Source organism: Chrysochloris asiatica, unplaced genomic scaffold (assembly GCF_000296735.1).
Source record: "Chrysochloris asiatica unplaced genomic scaffold, ChrAsi1.0 scaffold00034, whole genome shotgun sequence".
NCBI classification, from domain to species: domain Eukaryota; kingdom Metazoa; phylum Chordata; class Mammalia; order Afrosoricida; family Chrysochloridae; genus Chrysochloris; species Chrysochloris asiatica.
In genome coordinates this window covers 3,970,083-3,988,208 of record NW_006408552.1, presented here as the reverse complement: position 1 = coordinate 3,988,208, position 18,126 = coordinate 3,970,083, and the positions used below count along the sequence as shown (strand labels likewise).

The 18,126-nt window shown below is 47.1% G+C and overlaps 1 protein-coding gene across 1 annotated transcript; it reads right to left on the bottom strand.

Moving 5' to 3' along the window:
* Nucleotides 1–3,243: 3,243 nt before the first annotated feature.
* On the bottom strand, nucleotides 3,244–16,057 carry FKBP6 (FK506 binding protein 6, 36kDa). Its single transcript, XM_006859836.1, has 9 exons — nucleotides 15,868–16,057; nucleotides 15,630–15,761; nucleotides 15,352–15,540; nucleotides 14,558–14,647; nucleotides 13,584–13,786; nucleotides 11,174–11,293; nucleotides 6,255–6,449; nucleotides 6,022–6,131; nucleotides 3,244–3,340 (listed from the first exon to the last, which is right to left on the bottom strand). The coding sequence occupies exons 1-9, from the start codon at nucleotides 16,055–16,057 to the stop codon at nucleotides 3,244–3,246; spliced, it is 1,326 nt and encodes a 441-aa protein (XP_006859898.1).
* Nucleotides 16,058–18,126: the final 2,069 nt, after the last annotated feature.

Below are 18,126 nucleotides of genomic sequence, written 5' to 3'. Positions count from 1 at the left end.
GCAAACCGTTAAATAAACACATTACAGTTTAGATGTCAGTCATTTAAACAGCAGAAAACAGCTGCCAGCTGAACACTTCAGACACAGTGAAATGGTGGCAAGGGTCCCAGACGCTCCTGAGCTCTCAGTTAGAGACTAATTTCAGCTCTACCTGAGGCTCACCAACAGGATGAGGAAAGAGAGACACGCCCATCACGGAGAATTTCCTCACCAGGGCTGCATTCGGTGCTCCTGGTCAAAGTGCTGACACGGTCCATGAGCGATGTCAAGTCCTAATCACAGAGGGGGTAGGGAAACGGCCACTGCCAGAAGCAGGGACGTAGGAACGCGGCCCCCTCAGCAGTGCAACATGGGGGGAAGCCAGGTCAGAACAGCTCCTCAAATGTTAGCCTGAAGTCAGCTAAGAGCCTCTGATGTACCTGGGTCAAAACATCCACCACCAATCTTGACTTTTCAGATTGTTTCTAAGAACACTGACATCTAGCGGGGAGCAGGGGAGCTGCCTGCCACACCTTCTGGGAACCCAAGTTAGGGAAAAACACAAGGTGGCAGAACTAGATACCTTTCCCCTCCACTGTTAGTCTCTCAGCACGAGAACTGTGAGGTCACAGCTCTACTGAAGGTCACACTTCCGACAAGAGGAAGCGTTGCCACAGAGAGCTGCCCCAGCCAGCCATCTTCCTACTTCTCCACCCTTCATCTCCAATGACCTTGTGTTTTAGAAACAGTGGCCTCTTCTTTCAGGCAGGTGTCCTTCCCCGGTTCCACCATGTGGTGCAAGGAAGGGGTGCCACACGTGAGACTCCATGTGCCCAGAGCCAGGCCAGAATCCTGACTCAGGATTTTTCAAACCAAGTTATGGTTGGTGCTGGACGAGGAGGAGGCGCTCTCTGTCAAACAGAAAGACCTGGGCTTTATGGTCGGAGAGGATGAAGCAGAGAGAGGTGGGTCAGTGCGGACAGACTGCCCGGCCTCTCCCTTGCTCCTTGCATTCTGTGAGCTAGCCCACAGTCTCCCTTTTCAGCTGACACTAGTTAAAGGGGGGTTACTGTCACTGGCAATGACAAGAGTACTGGCAGCCAACATAAGAACCAGCCTGAAGGATTTGGTTTCATAGAGGCTGCTCTAGCATCCCAGCTATTTTATCTGATCCAATCAACATCTACTGAGTATCGATCCTGTGCCAGATGTAATCCTGGACCTCAAAATCTGAGTCTATTGTAAACAGAGGTTTAGAGAGCACAATTGAGAGACCACCCTTTCCATTAGGAGGAATCTTACAAGGCAGTACTACCCGCCATCTTAGACAACAACAAGGCCATTTTAAATGATCCTAGTCACCCTTGGTCACCTTTCAGGTTTAAACTCACCCCCAAACTCACCCCAAACAACAGACAGGTCTATAACGGGAACAGTCACACTAGGGAGGTATGCACACCTTAGAATCACCAACCATTTGAGATCAAAAGAGACAGCATTTACCAAGACAATGTTCAGAAGACTTAGGAAAGGAGGAACGGAAACAGGAATCCTGAGGAGAAATTGGGATGAGTGATGGGACATTGTGGGAACCGCAGTCAATGCCATGAAACAAAGCGTGTCTGAATTGTTGAATGGACAACCTGCACCCAACTCAAAGAATGTTGAAAAAAAAAAAGAAGACAACAAAAAACTACAATGTTAAAAGTATCTAAAAACCTGGACATTGTAAGTCACCAACAAGGGACCACAGGAAAAAATGGGGGGCAAAGAAACCTGAGACTCGAAAGTTAAAACAGGCCATAACCTCAGCAGTAGTGAGAACATGACAACTGTGGTAATTTTAAAGAGAATAGAGCAGGCCAAAACAGTTATTTCCAGAGATAGTACAACACTCAGGAGTTAGGAATTTGTGGGGAAAATCAACTAAAACTTGTAAGGCTCTGAAAAAGCAATGATGTAAATAAAGGAGACTGAAAGGAAATCTACTTCTCAGCTTGATTTCCCAAGACCTAGATCTAGGAAGACCTTGAAAAAACTGGACCTTCACTACTGATGGAACATTCTAGATCCATGATACCTGGCAAACCAGCCATCAGTCCTGCCTTTTGGCTAGACGTGAACAGGAGCCAAATAAGAGAAGTCCTTGGCTCCACTGTCTCCCCAAGAACTGAAGGCAAGAGCCCCAAGGCCAGGGTCAGTGATGAGGGACTTTTCTTTCTGATGCCAACAGGGCAGACAGACCAAGGGTGGAAAAGTCCGGCTGAATAGGCCTTTTCACTCCCTTCTCGCCAGCCTCCTTTGTAGATAGATGGGAGGCAGCAACAAAGGAGACATTTATCATCACGAGACCGTTCTGCAGCTGTTTTCTTGTTGTCTCTTGTTTAACTTCTCTCTAGAGAGCAGAGTTATCGACCCAGCTAAGCAGGTGTTTAAGGCAGGTGATTTTGTTTCCATTAATTTTCTAAAGTAACAGTAGACCAGACTAAAGGGTTATCTCACGTCCCCACAGGAACCCTTAACCCTGTACCTGCTGAATCGCAAGGACCTCAAATCTTCAAGTCTCCAAATCTAGTAGGGAGCAGGGTTTCGGTCTCACAGCCCACCCCAACCCCTGGCATCTGAGTTTGTCTTCTTTAGGAATGTATGGTGAAGGCAGAGGGTTTAAGGTCTCCAAACAAAACAAGATTAGGAAAAGTATCACTCTTCATTTCAAAGTCCAACTAAACCAGCACACTCACAGTTTCACATTCTAAGTCACGATAAGGGGAAATTTGCATAGAGCATGAAAAATGGCTTCATTTTTCATTAAACATAATTATCTTATTTAATTTTAAAGCTCACGGCCTCTCAAACCTATAAGTGAAAGCTCCGGCACTGGGTCATGGCCTTTGAACTGTGCCCTCCTACCTCAGAAGATGCACTGCCTGCCCATGGACGCGATGCTGTTCCATGTCACTTGCTGCAACAAGGGGTGCTTTTCTAATTCTCCTGGCTGTCCTCAGTGGGGTGGTGATGCGGGTTAACAAGCTGGACCACAAGGTTGGCGTGAACCACAAGGTCGGCAGTTCAAACCCACCGGCTGCTCCTTGGAAACCCTGTACAGGGTCACTATGTGTCGGAAGCACCTCTACAGCACTTAATAACAACAACAACAACGACCACGTCAGTTATAGACAGCTGCCACTGTCTGGTGGGTGGAGGAGAACCACCCAAGTTCTCCATCCAGGAGCTTCTGATGCTAGCTACCCCCCAGTCCTTGGATTACCTTCTGTTTTCTTCCACTGTTGAGTCATTATCACCCGGAGCAAACATTCGTTGGCACATTTCTTTCTCTTTGTCCGTGTAGTCCCTGTAACAGCTGTAGAGAGAAATACACATCACAGAACATCTGTGTCTGTAGGAGGAAACAGCTGATGGCTAGAATTCCTCACTCAGGTCCAGAAATCCTGAAGATTCAACAGACCTGAATCAGGAGGAGTCAAACAACACTGGAGGGGAGGCTAGGAAACACTGTAGATGAAGCTGCTAGGCCGAGTCCACCAATGGCTGCTAGTGGATCCTGAGATGACCTTGCAAAGAATGGTCAGATCCATTCACACAATGATGACAAGACAACCTGACTAAAAACTGGGCACAGGACTCGGAGAGCTAGTTCTCCAGAGACAGTAGACAAAAGGCCAATAAGCACATGAAAAGCTGCTCAAAGACATTAGAGTTATTAGGAAAAGCAAATAAAAACATAATGGTAGCCCTTCACACACCCATGGTAGCTGATTTAGACAGTGGAAGACAACAGGTGTTGGAGAGGACGTGGAGAAACTGGAACCGTCATTGTTGTAAAATGGTGCTGCGCTGTGGACGAGTCCAACGGTTCCTCAAAAAGAACCACCTAGGCATAACTCAGCTCTTCTACTCCTAGACTACGACCAGAAGAAAAACAGGAACACAAACAGATCCTTAAATACCCAAGTTCATTGTAACACTATTCACAATAGCTAAAAGGTGGACACAGTTTAAATGTTCATCATTAGACACATGAGGACACAAAATGTGGTCCAGCCAATGAAATACTGGTGTTGTTAAGTGCCATCAAGGTGGTACCATATAGGGTTTCCAAGGCTTTTTCAAAGTTTGTGCTGGAGCAAAAAGCCTTATCTTTCTCCTACAGAGTAGCTGGTGGGCTCAAACCACCAGCCCTGCCGTTACTCAACCATAAATAGAAATGAAGTCTGGACACAAGCTACAACACGGATGAGCCTTGAAAACACGATGCTGCTGGAAACCAGCCAGATACAAAAGGAAAGAGTATGAGGGTTCTGACATGAACTGTCTAGAGCAGGCGAATGTATACAGATCAAACTTCATCAGTGGTTAACAGAGAGGCTGGGGGTGGGGGAGTAGAGGAAGATCAAATGCTTAGGGGACCCTGAGCTTCTGTGAAAGCTAATGGGAAAAAACTGGGTTCATGGTAATTGGAATCCTGGTGAGGCGCTCTAGGGTAAGCATCCACCAGTCACTCCTCAGAACTCTCTACAGGGTGGCTGTGAGTTGGAGCCAATTCCATGGTGGTGATGGTGGAGCGACCTGTCGTCACTGAAAAGTACACGTGAAGATGGCTGAACTGAGCAGTGTTTTGTTACATATATATTTACCACACACAAACATACACAAAAACAGACCCACAATGAGATACGGCGTCACCACGCTCACTGGGATGTCTAATATCAGGAAAGAACAAGTGTTGGATGTGGAGAAAGTGGAGCGCTCAGACACCCCTGGTGGGAGTCACCCAGCTTCTAGAAGGTTACACTTGTATTGCCACGTGAGCCAACGATTCCACTCACAGGGATATACCCAAGAGATCTGAGAGCAGGGACTCAACACAGATACCTGGATGCCACTGTAGCACTATTCCTAGCAGTCAAAAGGTGAACGTACCCCAGGTGATCACCAACAAGCGAATGCACAAACAGAACATGGCCCATACATACAATGGAATATCATCTCCATAAAGAGAAAAGAATTTCTGATGCATGCTGTGAGATGGCTGAACCTTAAAAACACCATCTGGCGTGCAGTCAGGTAGAAAGGGACAAGTACTACATGCTCTGCTGAGATGAAAACTGTACCACAGGCAAATACATAGAAACACGTATATTATTGTTTTCCACAGCCCACGGGAAGGATGGGGTACCGAGTTTCTGTTGGGGAGTTGAAGGACTTTTGGGAATAGCTACACAGCATGGTGAATGTAATCAATGCCACTCAACTGTATACTGGAAAGTGGTGAACTGACAAACTTTTTGTAGCATATATATTTGACCACAATTAAATGTAAAGAGCATGGTCAGATCCTACCATTTCTTATATATATACTGAAGGATTTTTTTTTTTTTTTTTAACATAAGTGAAAGGAAATTTCTGGAAAGTCCTAAAATGCCCGAAATGTAACAACTGGATACAAATCTGAGAGGGACACACAACACTCAATGCCAAGAAAGCTGGTGATCAGAGTAAGAAATCAATGTCACCCACACAGAACAACAAAAATGCACTGAAAACCACCACCAACCAACCACAGGAATCCATGTTGAAATGCTCGCTGACCCTATTGGTATGCTTATAATTCAAATTGTTCTACAGTCATGCAGGTTACAGAATGGTACAGACATCACTCACGGAACAAGAAAACATGAGAAAAATCAGACCTGAAGTAGACACCATATCTGATTAAAGCAGCGTTCGTAAGATACCTTTTCTCCTGTCAGCCGATAATAACTCAGTTGGTGGAAAGTAGGGAAGAGAGCCTGAATAACAAGACATTTTGTAAAACAGTCGCACTAACCCATCTCTGTAGGGGGCTTATTTGGGGTGTAGTTTGGAGGTCTGCACACCTCCCTACTGGGACTGGGGTTTAGAGTACTAAGCACTTCATAGCTTCAGCTCTAGGTGGCGCTCCGTCACAACGCTTTTAGCCCAGTGGCTCCACCTGACCTGCCGGGCGCCCCCTCCCTATCCACCATGGGAAAGAGGCCTCACCTGGCCAACTTCTTCAGTTCATTATTGATGTCGTGATTGAAGGGCTGTTCCTTCTGGGCACGGACTAGGAAATCCCGGGCCTTCTCATACTCAGTCATGAGGAGACAAGCCTGCCAAGGAGAACAGGGTTTTCAACACCCACGCAGGAAACAGCATTTTTGCTGTGCCTGAGCAGAGCACCACTGTTACCTTCTCTAGGGTGTCTGTCCCAGAGCCCGTGCCCTCCCACTCACCTGTCCACACCTGAAGAGGGCCTTGGGGTTCTTCTGGTCAATACTCAGAGCCTGCTCTCCATAGCGCAGGGCCGTGGAGGGCTGCTCCAGCTTCAGGTACGTAAAGCACAGGTTAAGGAGAACAAGGAGCTTGGCGGCTTCCACCAGGTGCTGCTCTCCAGGAGAGGCTGAGCGCCGGTGGAGGAGCATCAAGGCCTGTGGAGGGGAAGGCAGCTGGTCAAAAGCAGTGACATGAGACAGGACCCCCAAAGCACGAGCTAAAGATAAACCCATCCATCGCCGCTCAGCTGGTTTTTGACCAGGGTGCCGATCCATGAGGAAAGAGTAAAGTTCTGGGGCAAATGGAAAGTTATAGTACATACCGACACTCATGGCAACACGGATGAACCTTCAAAACATCATGCGAAATGAAAAGAAACCAGGCATGGGCAGCCACATGTAAGGGGGCATCAAAAAGTTCATGGAAAAATAGAACAGAAAGATCATGGGATTTTTCCACAAACTTTTTAAAGCCCCCTCATACTTGACGATTCTAGTTACATGAAAATGTCCACAACAGGCAAATCCACAGATACAGGTTAGGGGAAGATGGTAGAAGACTGCCAACAGGTACAGGGTTTCCTTTGGGGATGGTGAGAATGTTCTGGAATTCGATCATGGTGGTGGTTGCACAACCTTGTGAATATACTAAATAGCACTGGAAATTCGACTTTAAAGTGGTGAATTTTATGGAATGTGAATTGTATCTCAATGCAAAAAACAGCCGACACATAGACTGAGAGCAATGGAGACAAAGCCTGAACCGAGCCAATGTGCCAATGAAGACACATCCCCTGGACTCCACTTGGAAGGTGCAGGCAGAGTGAAGAACCAGACAACACACAGAGGAGATGGAGCCACAAACAGGCGGTAATGGGCCTCCAGGACGTAGAGCACAGAGCCTGGCCCACTACAGGGCTCATAAAACAGCTGCTGAATGAGTGACCGAGGAAAACACAGCTCCTGCCAGCAGAGCTGGCATGTGCAGCCATACTGTGGCCCGAAGTATGGCGAGAAAGGACTCAAGCCTCCAAGTGTTAGCTGGATCCCCACTGTCAGAGAGACAGCAAATGAGGGGGAAATAGGCTAGAGGAACCAGGTGGTAGGGGGCCTTAAGGATGGGAACTCTCAAACACTCATTTCAGAACTTCAGTATCCTTTATTGCAATCTAGAGACGTACAGATACATCCAACAGTAAGTGTTTGGCTCAATGTACTGTCACAAAGTGAAGAGTCCCATGTAACCAGCATCCAGATGGAAGCACAGGACCTTCCTAAGCCCCCCAAAACTGCCTGTGCCCGGTGTCCCTCAGTCATTAGTCCTCCAGCGTGAGAATGTTCTATGAGACTTTTCTTAATAGTCACCGACGAGGAGTAGAGAAAAGGATGCGGGCTCTAGTTTTTAAGAAAGGAAGTTTTCAGGGTCTGTTAGTGTGCTGTGATTCTGGAAGCTATGCCATGGGTATTTTAAATACCAGCAGGGTCACCCACAGTGGACAGGTTTCAGCTGAGCTTCCAAACAAAGACAGACTGGGAAGATGGAGAGACGGACTACTTCCAAATATTTAGTCACTGAAAATCTTAGGAATAGCAGTGGAACACTATCAGCACCAGATTATTGAATACTGAAACATGATGAACAACACCAGAATATTGTCAGATATAGTGCTAGAAAATGAACCCTTCAGGTTGGAAGGCACTCAGAATGCGACTGAGGAAGAGATGCCTCCTCAAAGTAGAGTACACCGACCGTAATGACAAGAATGGAATAAAGCCCTCAGGACCTTCATTTGCTGATGGAGTACAACTCAATATGAAGAGAAACAGCTGTAATCCATTAGTAATCAGAACACGGAATGTACAAAGTATGACTCTAGGAAAACTGGAAGCTACAAAAAATGAAATGGAACTCATAAATATCGATATCTTAGGCATTATGAGCTGAAATGGGCTGGTATTGGCCATTTTGAGTCTGACAATCACATGGTTTACTAAGCCGGGAATGACACATTGCTTTGATCATCAAAAAAACCATCTCCAGATCTGTCTTGAAGTACAATGCTATCTGTGATAGGCTAATATCTATATGCCTACAAGTCCTGGTGTGGCACTGCGGGTTAATGCGCAGCACTGCAAGGTCAGTTTGAACTACAAGGTCAGTGGCTGAAGCTCACCAACTGCTCCTTGGAAGCCTTAAACAAGAGTTGCTATGAGTTGGAACTAACTCCGTCACTTAACAACAACAAGAAAGAGCGGTTAATACCACTATTATTCAAATTTATGCACGAAACACTAAAACCAATGGTGATGAAATTAAAGAATTACCAACTTCTTCGGTATGAAACTGACCCAACATACAATCAAGATGTATTGATAATTACTGGGGATTGTAATGCAAGGGCTGGAAACAAAGAGAAGGGATCAGTAGTTGGAAAATATGGCCTTGGTGATAGAAACAATGCTGGAAATTGCGTGACAGAATTTTGCAAGACCAGTGACGACTTCATTGTAAATACCTTTTTAAAACAACATAGAAGACTATACAAACGGACCTCAACCGAAGGAATACACAGAAATCATATTGATTACATCTGTGGAAAGAGACAGTGGAAAAACTCCATTTCGTCAGCCAAAACCAGGCCAGGGGCAGACTGCGGAACAGACCATCAATTGCTCATAAGCAATTTCAAGCTGAAGCTGAAGAAAATTAAAACAAGTCCAGAAGAGCCAAAATATGACCTTGAACATATCCCATCTGAATTTAGAAATCATCTCAAGAACAGATTTTATGCATTAGACACTAATGACCAAAGATCAGAAGAGTTACAGATGACATCAAGAACATCATATAGAAAGAAAGCAAAAGTCATTATGAAGACAAGAAAGGAAAAGACTGAAATGGATGTCAGACGAGACTCTGAAGCTTGTTCTCCAGTGTAAAGATGCTAAAGCAAATGGAAGAAATGAAGAGGTAAATGAGCTGAATAGGTCAGCTCAAGAACACAATGTCAAATATTTTAACAAAATGTGTATAAAGACCTTGAGTTAGAAAAACAAAAGGGAAGAACACACACTCAGCATTCCTCAAGCCAGGGGAACTGAAGGAAAAATTTCAGCCTCAACTTGCAATATTGAAGGATTCTATGGGCAAAATGGAGTCGTGGTGTGGCGCTGTGGATTACTGCGCCAGACTGCAAAGTCAGTTTGATCCACAAGGTCAGTGCTGCAAGCTTACCAGCCACAGTTCCAGCTGACTCGACGGAACTTCACAACAACAGCAATGGCCAAAATATTGAATGATGCAGAAAGCATCAAAAGAAGATGGAAGGAATACACAGAGTCACTGTCCTAGTAAGAGATGGTTATGTTCAACCATTTGAAGAGGGAGCATATAATCAAGAGCCAATGATACTGAAGGAAGAAGTCCAAATTTCACTGAAGGCATTGGCAAAGAACAAGGCTGCAGAAACTGATGGAAATTTGAAATCTTTCAAAAAAGTGATGCAGCATGGGAGACACTCAACTCATCTATGCCAGGAAAACTGGAAGGCCACTGACTAGAAGAGATTCATATTTGTGCCCATTCCAAAGACAGGTGACCCGGCAGAATGCAAGTGTCACCAAACAATACCATTAATATCCCATGCAAGCAAAATTTTTCTAAAGAGAATTCAAAAACGTCTGCAACCATTCACTGACAGAGAATTTCCAGAGGTTCAAGCCAGATTCAGAAGACGACGTGGAACAAGAGATATCCTTGCTGACGTCAGATGAATCTTAGCTGAAAGCAGAGAATATCAGAAAGATATTTACCTGTGCTTTATTGACTATGCAAAGCTTTCGATTGTGTAGTTCATACCAAGTTACGGACAACACTGCAGAGAATGAGTATTCCGGAACACTTAATTGTGCTTATGAGGAACCTGTACATAGATCAAGAGGCAGTTGTTTGAACAGAACAAAGGAACACCAAATGGTATTTAAAATTAGGAAAGGTGTGCACCAGGGTTGTATGCTTTCACCATTCTTATTCAACCTGTATGCTGAGCAAATAATCCGAGAAGCTGGATTATGTGAAGAAAAATGTGGCATCAGGATTGGAAGATGACTCATTAACCACCTGTGATATGCAGATAATACAACCTTGCTTGCTGAAAGCAAAGATGACTTTGGTATGGGTTGCACCTTAAAGCAAACAAAATTTTTCACCACTAGACCAATAAAATAACATCAAGATAAATAGAGAAAAGATTGAAGTTGTCAAAGACTTCTTTTTGCTCAGATCAACCATCAACACTCATGGAAGCAGCAAAGACTCAACAACATATTGCATTCCGCAAAAGTGTTGCACAAGACCTTTTAAAGTGTTGAAGAGCAAAGGTGTCAGTTTGAGGACTACGGTGCACCTGACTCAAGCCATGGTATTTTCAGTAACTTCATATGCATGCGAAAGCTGAACAGTGAATAAGGAAGACCATAGTAGAATGGATGCATTTGAGTTATTGTGTTGGGGGAGAATATTAAAAGTACCAGGGACTGCCAAAAGAACCAACCAATCCTTGCTGGAAGAAGCACAGCCAGAAGGCTCCCTGGAAGCCAGGATGACCAGACTTGTGTCCCTTATACTTTGGACATGAGGAGGCACCAGTCCCAGAAGAAGGTTATCATGTTTGGTAAAATGGAGAGTCGGGAAAGGAGGAAGACCCCCAATGAGATGGGCTGGCACAGTGGCAGCAGCGATGGGCTCAAATGTAGCAACGATTGCGAAGTTGGTGCAGGACCGGCAGTGTCCTTCTGTTGTGCAGAAGGTCACTCTGAGTCGGTAGCAACTCACTGGCACCTAACAACAACTTTACACTTAATTCCTAAAGCATTCTTACCCGCTTATATCTCACTTTGGCATCATAGAAACGATTTTGGCGGAAAAGGTAGTTGCCAAACTCTCGCTCGGTAGCGGCCACTTTGAGGACCTTCTGAAGTGGAAAATGGTTTTGTTGCTCCTGAGGACAAAGACAAGGGAACTCAGGCAGGAAATGAAAAGACACAATGTCCTAGAGGATTGCAGCAACCCATTTTTCTCTAAGAGATTCTGAACTTGTATTAACTGCCTGATGTATGCCCATGTCCTGCCAGGGGCCACCTCTACTCCCAACAGAAGCCAAGGCAGACAGACATTACTACGGTTCCATTTTACGGACTAGAGCCAGGCAGAAATATCTTCAGTCCTGAGATGCTCCATAGAGCAGCAGTTTCCGGGACCTAGAACTGGACAGAACTTGATGGTATAGAGATCAGGGCTCACCACAATCGTTTGTCTAACATTTGATGGTTTTCCCAAGGTCTGCTGGTCTTTCTGGCCATGATGTTCGAGCCTGGCTAGGTATCAGAACTGCCCAAATAACTTTTTTTTTTTTTTTTCTTTAAAACAGTTGTGAGATTTATTACGGCCTCATGGTGAGGATACACAGAGCCAGGTGGGTGGGTAGGGGGAAAGTCCCACCAGGCTGTCTGGAGGAATCCACATTCAGATGCCTGGTGCGCTTGCTCTGGAAAGGTAACTCAGGGGCAGTGTGCTGTAGGGGGCACACTTTTTTCTCCATGTGGGTATCTGGTTGCTTCTGCATCACTTACTAAAGACCACTCACTCCTTGACCGCAGTGTGACCCTGTGCCAGAAACCAGGTGACGCCTCTGTGTGCGGGTGCGCCTCTAGATGCCTAGTCGAGTCCCTATCCCCACCCCCACGCTGAGGCCACACTCAATGCCTGCTGCTTTCGTCCTTTTTCCTTAATGGGAATAATGTTTTGTGATTCTATAATTCTAGAGTCTGCTTGTTAGTTTTCACACACACACACAAAGCTACAGTTGGGATTTTAATTGGGATTTTACTGACGGTAACAGGAGTCCTTGTGTGGCGCTATAGGATAAGCACTAGGTCAGCGGTTCAAACCCACAAGCCCCTCATCAGAAACCCCTAGAGGGTCACTATGGATCCGAAGCGACTGGACAGCACTCAACAACAGCATTAGAGTAACAGCGCTGACATCTATGGCTGAATAACAACCCTGCCAAGTTACGTGGTATCAAACACTAAGTATTTCCATGCCCGTGGATTCTAGGCTGGGAAACAGGACAAAACACAGTGGATACAGCTTTTCTGCTTCTTAACACTTAGGGCCTTCGGTGGGGGTGACTCAAACTAGTTGGTGCTGGAATCCTTGGGAGGCTTCTTCACACATATGCTTGGCACCTGGGTCAAGTTTACCAACCGGAGTGCCTCTCCAGGCTTCTCCAGGTTGCTGAACGTCTCTCAATATTATAGTGAGGTTCCAAAAAGGAGCATGTGGAGCGCAAACAGCCAAGAGAACCAGGAGAAGGCTCTGCACACAGTCTTTCAGAAGCCAGCTCTGAAAGCCAGACAGCAGGGCTTCTGCCGAAGTTTACTGGTCAAAGCACTCCCAAGCCCACTCAGATTCAGAGGAACAAGACACCAACCCCATCGCTCTGTGGTCCCCACCACAGTTTAGTAGCCATGGAGTGATGCATGGATAAAGTGCCAGGCTGTTAGCTGAAAGGCTGATGGCTCAAACCCAAGAGGGGGATAGAGCTGCTTTTTTAAACACAGTATCCAGTGCATCAGAGATGGGGCCTAGGCACCTACAGAGCTTCTAGCTCTGTGGAAGATGAGAAAACGCTAAGAGCCCACACTTGGGCTGCTTATATATAGTTCAGCTGGAGACACACCCTATGTAGATGTAGGTCAGGCCACATCTACAAGTCACAGTGAGATGGCATGCTCCCAACACGTGACTGCTGGTGCGATTACAGTTCCTCCGAACTCTCGGGGCTGGAGCTAAGTGAGAGGCTACAAAGGAAAGGCAAGAGTTCAGTTACAAGGACAATGCCTGTTTGTCCCAGTCTGTCTGGGTGCGTTCTCTCTTATGTCCTGGTATCCCATCGAGTTACCAGGTCCTGGAATGGACAATAAATTTTATGTTCTGAGCTACTGGGAAGCAAATTTTCACCATTTTGCGGTGGCAAAAGATGACTGAGAAAAGTCAGCTAAACTGTTGACCTGCCCTGCCCTCGGCCCAGCAGTCCCCCATACTTTAGACAGACAAGGACTAGGAAATGGGCATTCTCATCCTGCACCACCCAGGAGCCTCAGGGTGGGGCCAAGAGCCGATGCTCTTCAGTAGGGCAGTGTTGATGCTCGTCAGTAGGGCAGGCAACCCAACACCCAGACCCAGCCCTGTCCAGCCCAGCGCTGTCCTCAGGGGCCCAAGCTTACAGCTGAGAGGGCACAAAACTTGTCTGACTCGGCAGAGTCCAGGAAGTCCAGCAGCTCGATCTCGAAGAGGACGGTGGTGTTTGGGGGGATCAAAGGGGGGCAGCCCAGCATTCCATAGGCGTAGGTTGGTTTGAACAGAAACCTGGCCAGCTCTCCTCTCCGCATTGTCAGAAGGCCCAGTTCCATGCCCCACAGTGTGATATCTGGAAGAAGAGACAACACACCTCAGTTGCCACTGGATCCCCACGCTACCAATGTCTCTACAAGTCCAAACCTTCTCATAGTGGTCCCAACTCACTCCTCAGCCTTTGTCCCCACCACCTCCCCCTTCCCAAACTCAGCTTCACCAGGCATGGCAGTATTCGGACCTCTTGTCTTTGTTCACACCAGTCCCTTTTGTCATCCTCCTCAGCCAGTCCCGGCTTCCAGCCTGACTGAAAGGCTTACTCACACCTCATTTCAAATAACCCCTCAGCCACAAAGTCTTCCCTGATTCTGCCAGCTGGTTAAACTAGCGATGCCTTCACTAAAAACTCCCATGACACTCTTGGAATGTTACCAGGTTAGCTGTCTGGACACAGGCCAGTCTCCTCCACCACCCTGTGAAGCCAGGGCAGAGAGGTCCTAGTCATCTGAGCACCGGCGCTCTGTTCGGTACCCTGAGTGTAGTAAACATTCCAGCCACGTTTGCTTAACCAATAAACAAAGAGAAACGGCTAGTGCTTAAGTCAGGGGGCAAAGAAAACCTTGCCAAGTAAACCTGCTCCCAAACACCTTGGTCTCAAGGGCTAATGAGAGTGTGAACAAACTGCTCAGCACAGAAAAACAACTCAAGGTTCAAATCCACCAGCTGCAACTTAAGAGAAAGCTGCGGTTGTCTGAAACCCTGGGGAGCAGATCTTAGGGTCGCTCTGACTTGGAACTCAGTGGATGGCAGTTAGTGGGTGGAGGCATTTGCTGGAATTGGAACTTACCTTCTCCCAGTTTCATGAGTCGAGGAGTTTTCCTAAAGCAATTTGAATCAAAGGGCTTGTCCATATGCTCCAGGTAGCCAGAATACTTCACTAGGATGGAGAAAGCCAAGTCAATGTGAGGACACCTACCACGAGTACCCCCCATCTCCTTAACACAAAACTTCACCAACCACACCCATGGCCACCCTCCCATTCCCACTCAGAGCTAGCATTTCCCAGAGGACATCTTGATGGGAGCAGCCAGCCTTATTGTCCTCCAGAGGCATGCTGCTGCTGGGTTTGAACTGCCGACCTTGTGGTCAGCAGTTCAGGGCTTCTCCCACAGTGACCAGGAATCCTCCTACAATACCACATTTCCTTAATTGTCACACACACACCCATCCCAAAATCATTATTGTTGTAGGTGCTGTAGAGTTGGGTCCTATTCACAGCTTGAGTCCATTGCTGTGGTCACAGGGCCAATCCATCTCATTGGGGGTCTTCTTTTGTGCTTTATTAAAGGAGCTTAAATGATCAGCGTTTTGCGCCAGCGCCGCCCTCTTGCCCTCTGGTGCCTTCCGGGGCTCACCGTGCCCAGGGGCAATGGCTTCCTTAGCTTTCGCTCTTAAAAACCCGAAATCAAATCAAGCATTTTCTAGTTCTTTAAGTAGAATCTGCTTTTTGCCGGGAGAAGGAATGCAACCTCCACCCGACCCCCAAAGGGCAGTGCAGAGGGAGGTTCTGCCGTCCACACCGGCTCTCCCTCTGCTGCTCAGCCCGCAGGCCACCGGGACTCGAACCCTTGACGGGCCTACCTAAGACGGCAGCGTCCGGGGTCACTAGGTCCCCCGTGCCCTCTCGGAGGACATCCTTGAGCACGCCGCGGTCCCCGGAAACGTCCAGCATCCTCTGGCTCAGCCGCTGGTAGGGAGACTGGCGGAGAAACAGAAAACACCAGACCTCAGGGCCCTCAGCCCCACTCCGGCCACCGCGGGACCTCTCACCTGCCCAGAGGCCACATGTCCGGCCAGGAAGCTCTGGTCTCGGGCGCGTCCCTCCATCCCCCACGTGTCTGCGCCCCGCGCCGACTGACCAGCACGCGCCCCTAGCGGAAGCCCGTCGCCTCGCCCACCCCTTATACCGGGGTGGCCCTTTCCAGCTCCGGAATTCGCTTCATGGGCCGCGAGGAGGTGCCCATCACCCCGCTCCAACCGCCGCAACGACTCTGGATCTCACAGCTTGTGGAGCACGTGGCAGGGGTGCGCCAGCTGCACAGCGCTTGACCCGTAGTTGGGGGCGGGGAACCGACAGGTGGAGCACGTGCTGGGCACGTGACAGGGACGCTGGGGGCGTGGCAAGGGGTGGAGCAGACTCCTCGCTCTTGCAGGCACTTACCACCAACACCTGTAGGGTGGTGACGCTATGTTGGCACGCTGCGAGAGTGGGGGCCAGAACGATCTCCAGTTGGGTTGAGAGGAAGCAGTGGGTTACTTCTGCCTTCTTCCACAGTTTCTCCTCCATTCTTTTTTGGAGAAACTTCTGGAGGACTTTAAGGCCAAACTGCCCGGTTCTTAAAGGGAAAAAAAGTGGATCTCTCGTTTTCCCACCACCAAATCCACAGCCCCTGCCATACCTCTTGCTGCAAAGGAGGCATGGCTCATCACTGACTCCTCCACTTGGCTCCTTTTTTCTCAGGCCTGCCCAAGGACTTTGATTTGAGTATGCCCTCTCGATCGACCAAGTGCATTTCTTTCCGTGCATTCATGCCCTTGAATCTCCTGCCTTAGGATAAGCTGCTTGGCACTAGTTACCCCACAGCCTCCTCTTGCTACACGTGGCCCCCTTCCGATAGATCACGTTTCAGAATGGTGGTGGTGGTGGTGTGCCGAGGAGTCAGTTCTGACTCATAGTGACCCTGTGTAGGGTTTCTGAGGTTGTAAATCTTTACGGGAGCAAAAAGCCTCATCTTTCTCTGGCGGAATTTCAAACTGCGGATCTTGAGGTTAGCAGCCTGACCCGTAACCACTATGTTACCAGAGCTTTCTTAACTGCAGTCTCCACCTCCTCACCCACCACTACCTCCCCTGCACCAAGCCACGGAGACTGTGCTTACTACCAAATCCACAAGATTTTGTCCTTTTTCTTTTTCCATCACTTTTTGTCTCCAGTTTACTTTGTCAGCAGTGGCCAATGTCGACCTCTCTGACCTTGAAGCACTTTGTTCTCTTGGTTTCTGTGTTCGATTTCTACCATCGTGGTAACAAATCACTACAATGCTAACAGCTGAAAACAATCATCTCGTCAGACATAGTTCTTACTGAGTTAAAGTGAAGACATAGATGGGCTGCATTCCTTACAAGAGGTTCTGGTGAAGAATTCCCTTGCAAACTCATTCAGGCTGTTGGCAAAATCTAATCCCAATGGCAGCTGCAGACCTGAAGTTCCTTGCTTTTGTTGACTGCCAGCTTCTAGAGACCCCTCTTTGGTCCTTGTGCATGGGTCTCTACATCTCAGAGTCAACATCAGTACATTCAAATCCTTCTCAGGCTTGGGATCTCTCTGAGATGCCTTTGTGCCACATCACCTGCTGAATCTAGCCAGAGAAAATTCCCTGCTTTCAAGTGCTTATGTCATTAGATTGGGCCCACCAGTCAGATAATTTGAGTCCATCTGTAACTGTTTCCCAGCATTCCTTTCTATCCCACTCAAGTTTCTATTTTACAATAGTAGGCAAGGGAAACGAATATTCATAAGACAGTCAAGGATTTTAGTTTTATTTCCCCTCTTCAGACTATGCCTAGATCCCTGTATCACAGAGAGCCCTGTTGTTCCACGGTTGAGCATGCATCACTATTTACCTCTGTCCCACTTAGGCCATGCAAACCTGTCTCAGTGTTCCCCTATTTATCTTGTTCTTCCACCTCCTCCCCCTTTCTTGTACTGCCATCCCCAACACCGAACTAAACCTTCCCCCGCACATCCCACTGTTGTGGTTACCTTATATTCCATTAACTCTTCCCTCCCTTTAAGATAGTCTATTTTATCCTGTAATCTACCTGATCTTCTCACCATCTGGATCTCTGTTTCTCTGTGTTTACCTTCTTTCACATTGTAATTGTTTTGATCATAGACCGACCTCCCAGATCCTCTGTTCTTATAATTTTATTCTGTTCTTGACTCTTCCACTTGTCAATTGAGTTTAGGGTGATGCTGTCACATACATCATTCTCTGGTTGTTGTCTGTTCTTGTTGGTTCTCAGTCCACCAAACTTCCTTTAGGATGTTTTTTATAGCAGGGTTGGCTTTGGCAAATCCCTTAGCTTCTGTTTATCCTGGAATATTTTTATTACACCATCGTATTTGATTGACAGCTTTCCTTGGTAGAGGATTCTTGGTTGGCAGTTTTTTTTCTTTCAAGGTTTTATATATGTCTCCCCATTGCCTTCTTGCCTGCATGGTTTCTGTTGAGAGATCCGAGCTAAATCTGATTTGCTTGCCTTTGTATGTTACACTCCTCTTTTCCCTAGCTGCTTTCAGTATTCTGTCCTTATCTTTGATTTTGGAGAGCTTGATTATTATATGTCTTGGTG

Coding starts and splice junctions, on each gene's coding strand:
- FKBP6 (XM_006859836.1), bottom strand. CDS start 16,057: ATGGAGGAGAAACTGTGGAAGAAGGCAGAAGTAACCCACTGCTTCCTC. Junction 15,762..15,867: donor GCCCCCAGCGTCCCTGTCAC/GTGCCCAGCACG, acceptor TGTGAGATCCAG/AGTCGTTGCGGCGGTTGGAG. Junction 6,450..11,173: donor CCAAAGTGAGATATAAGCGG/GTAAGAATGCTT, acceptor TCCCCTCCACAG/GCCTTGATGCTCCTCCACCG.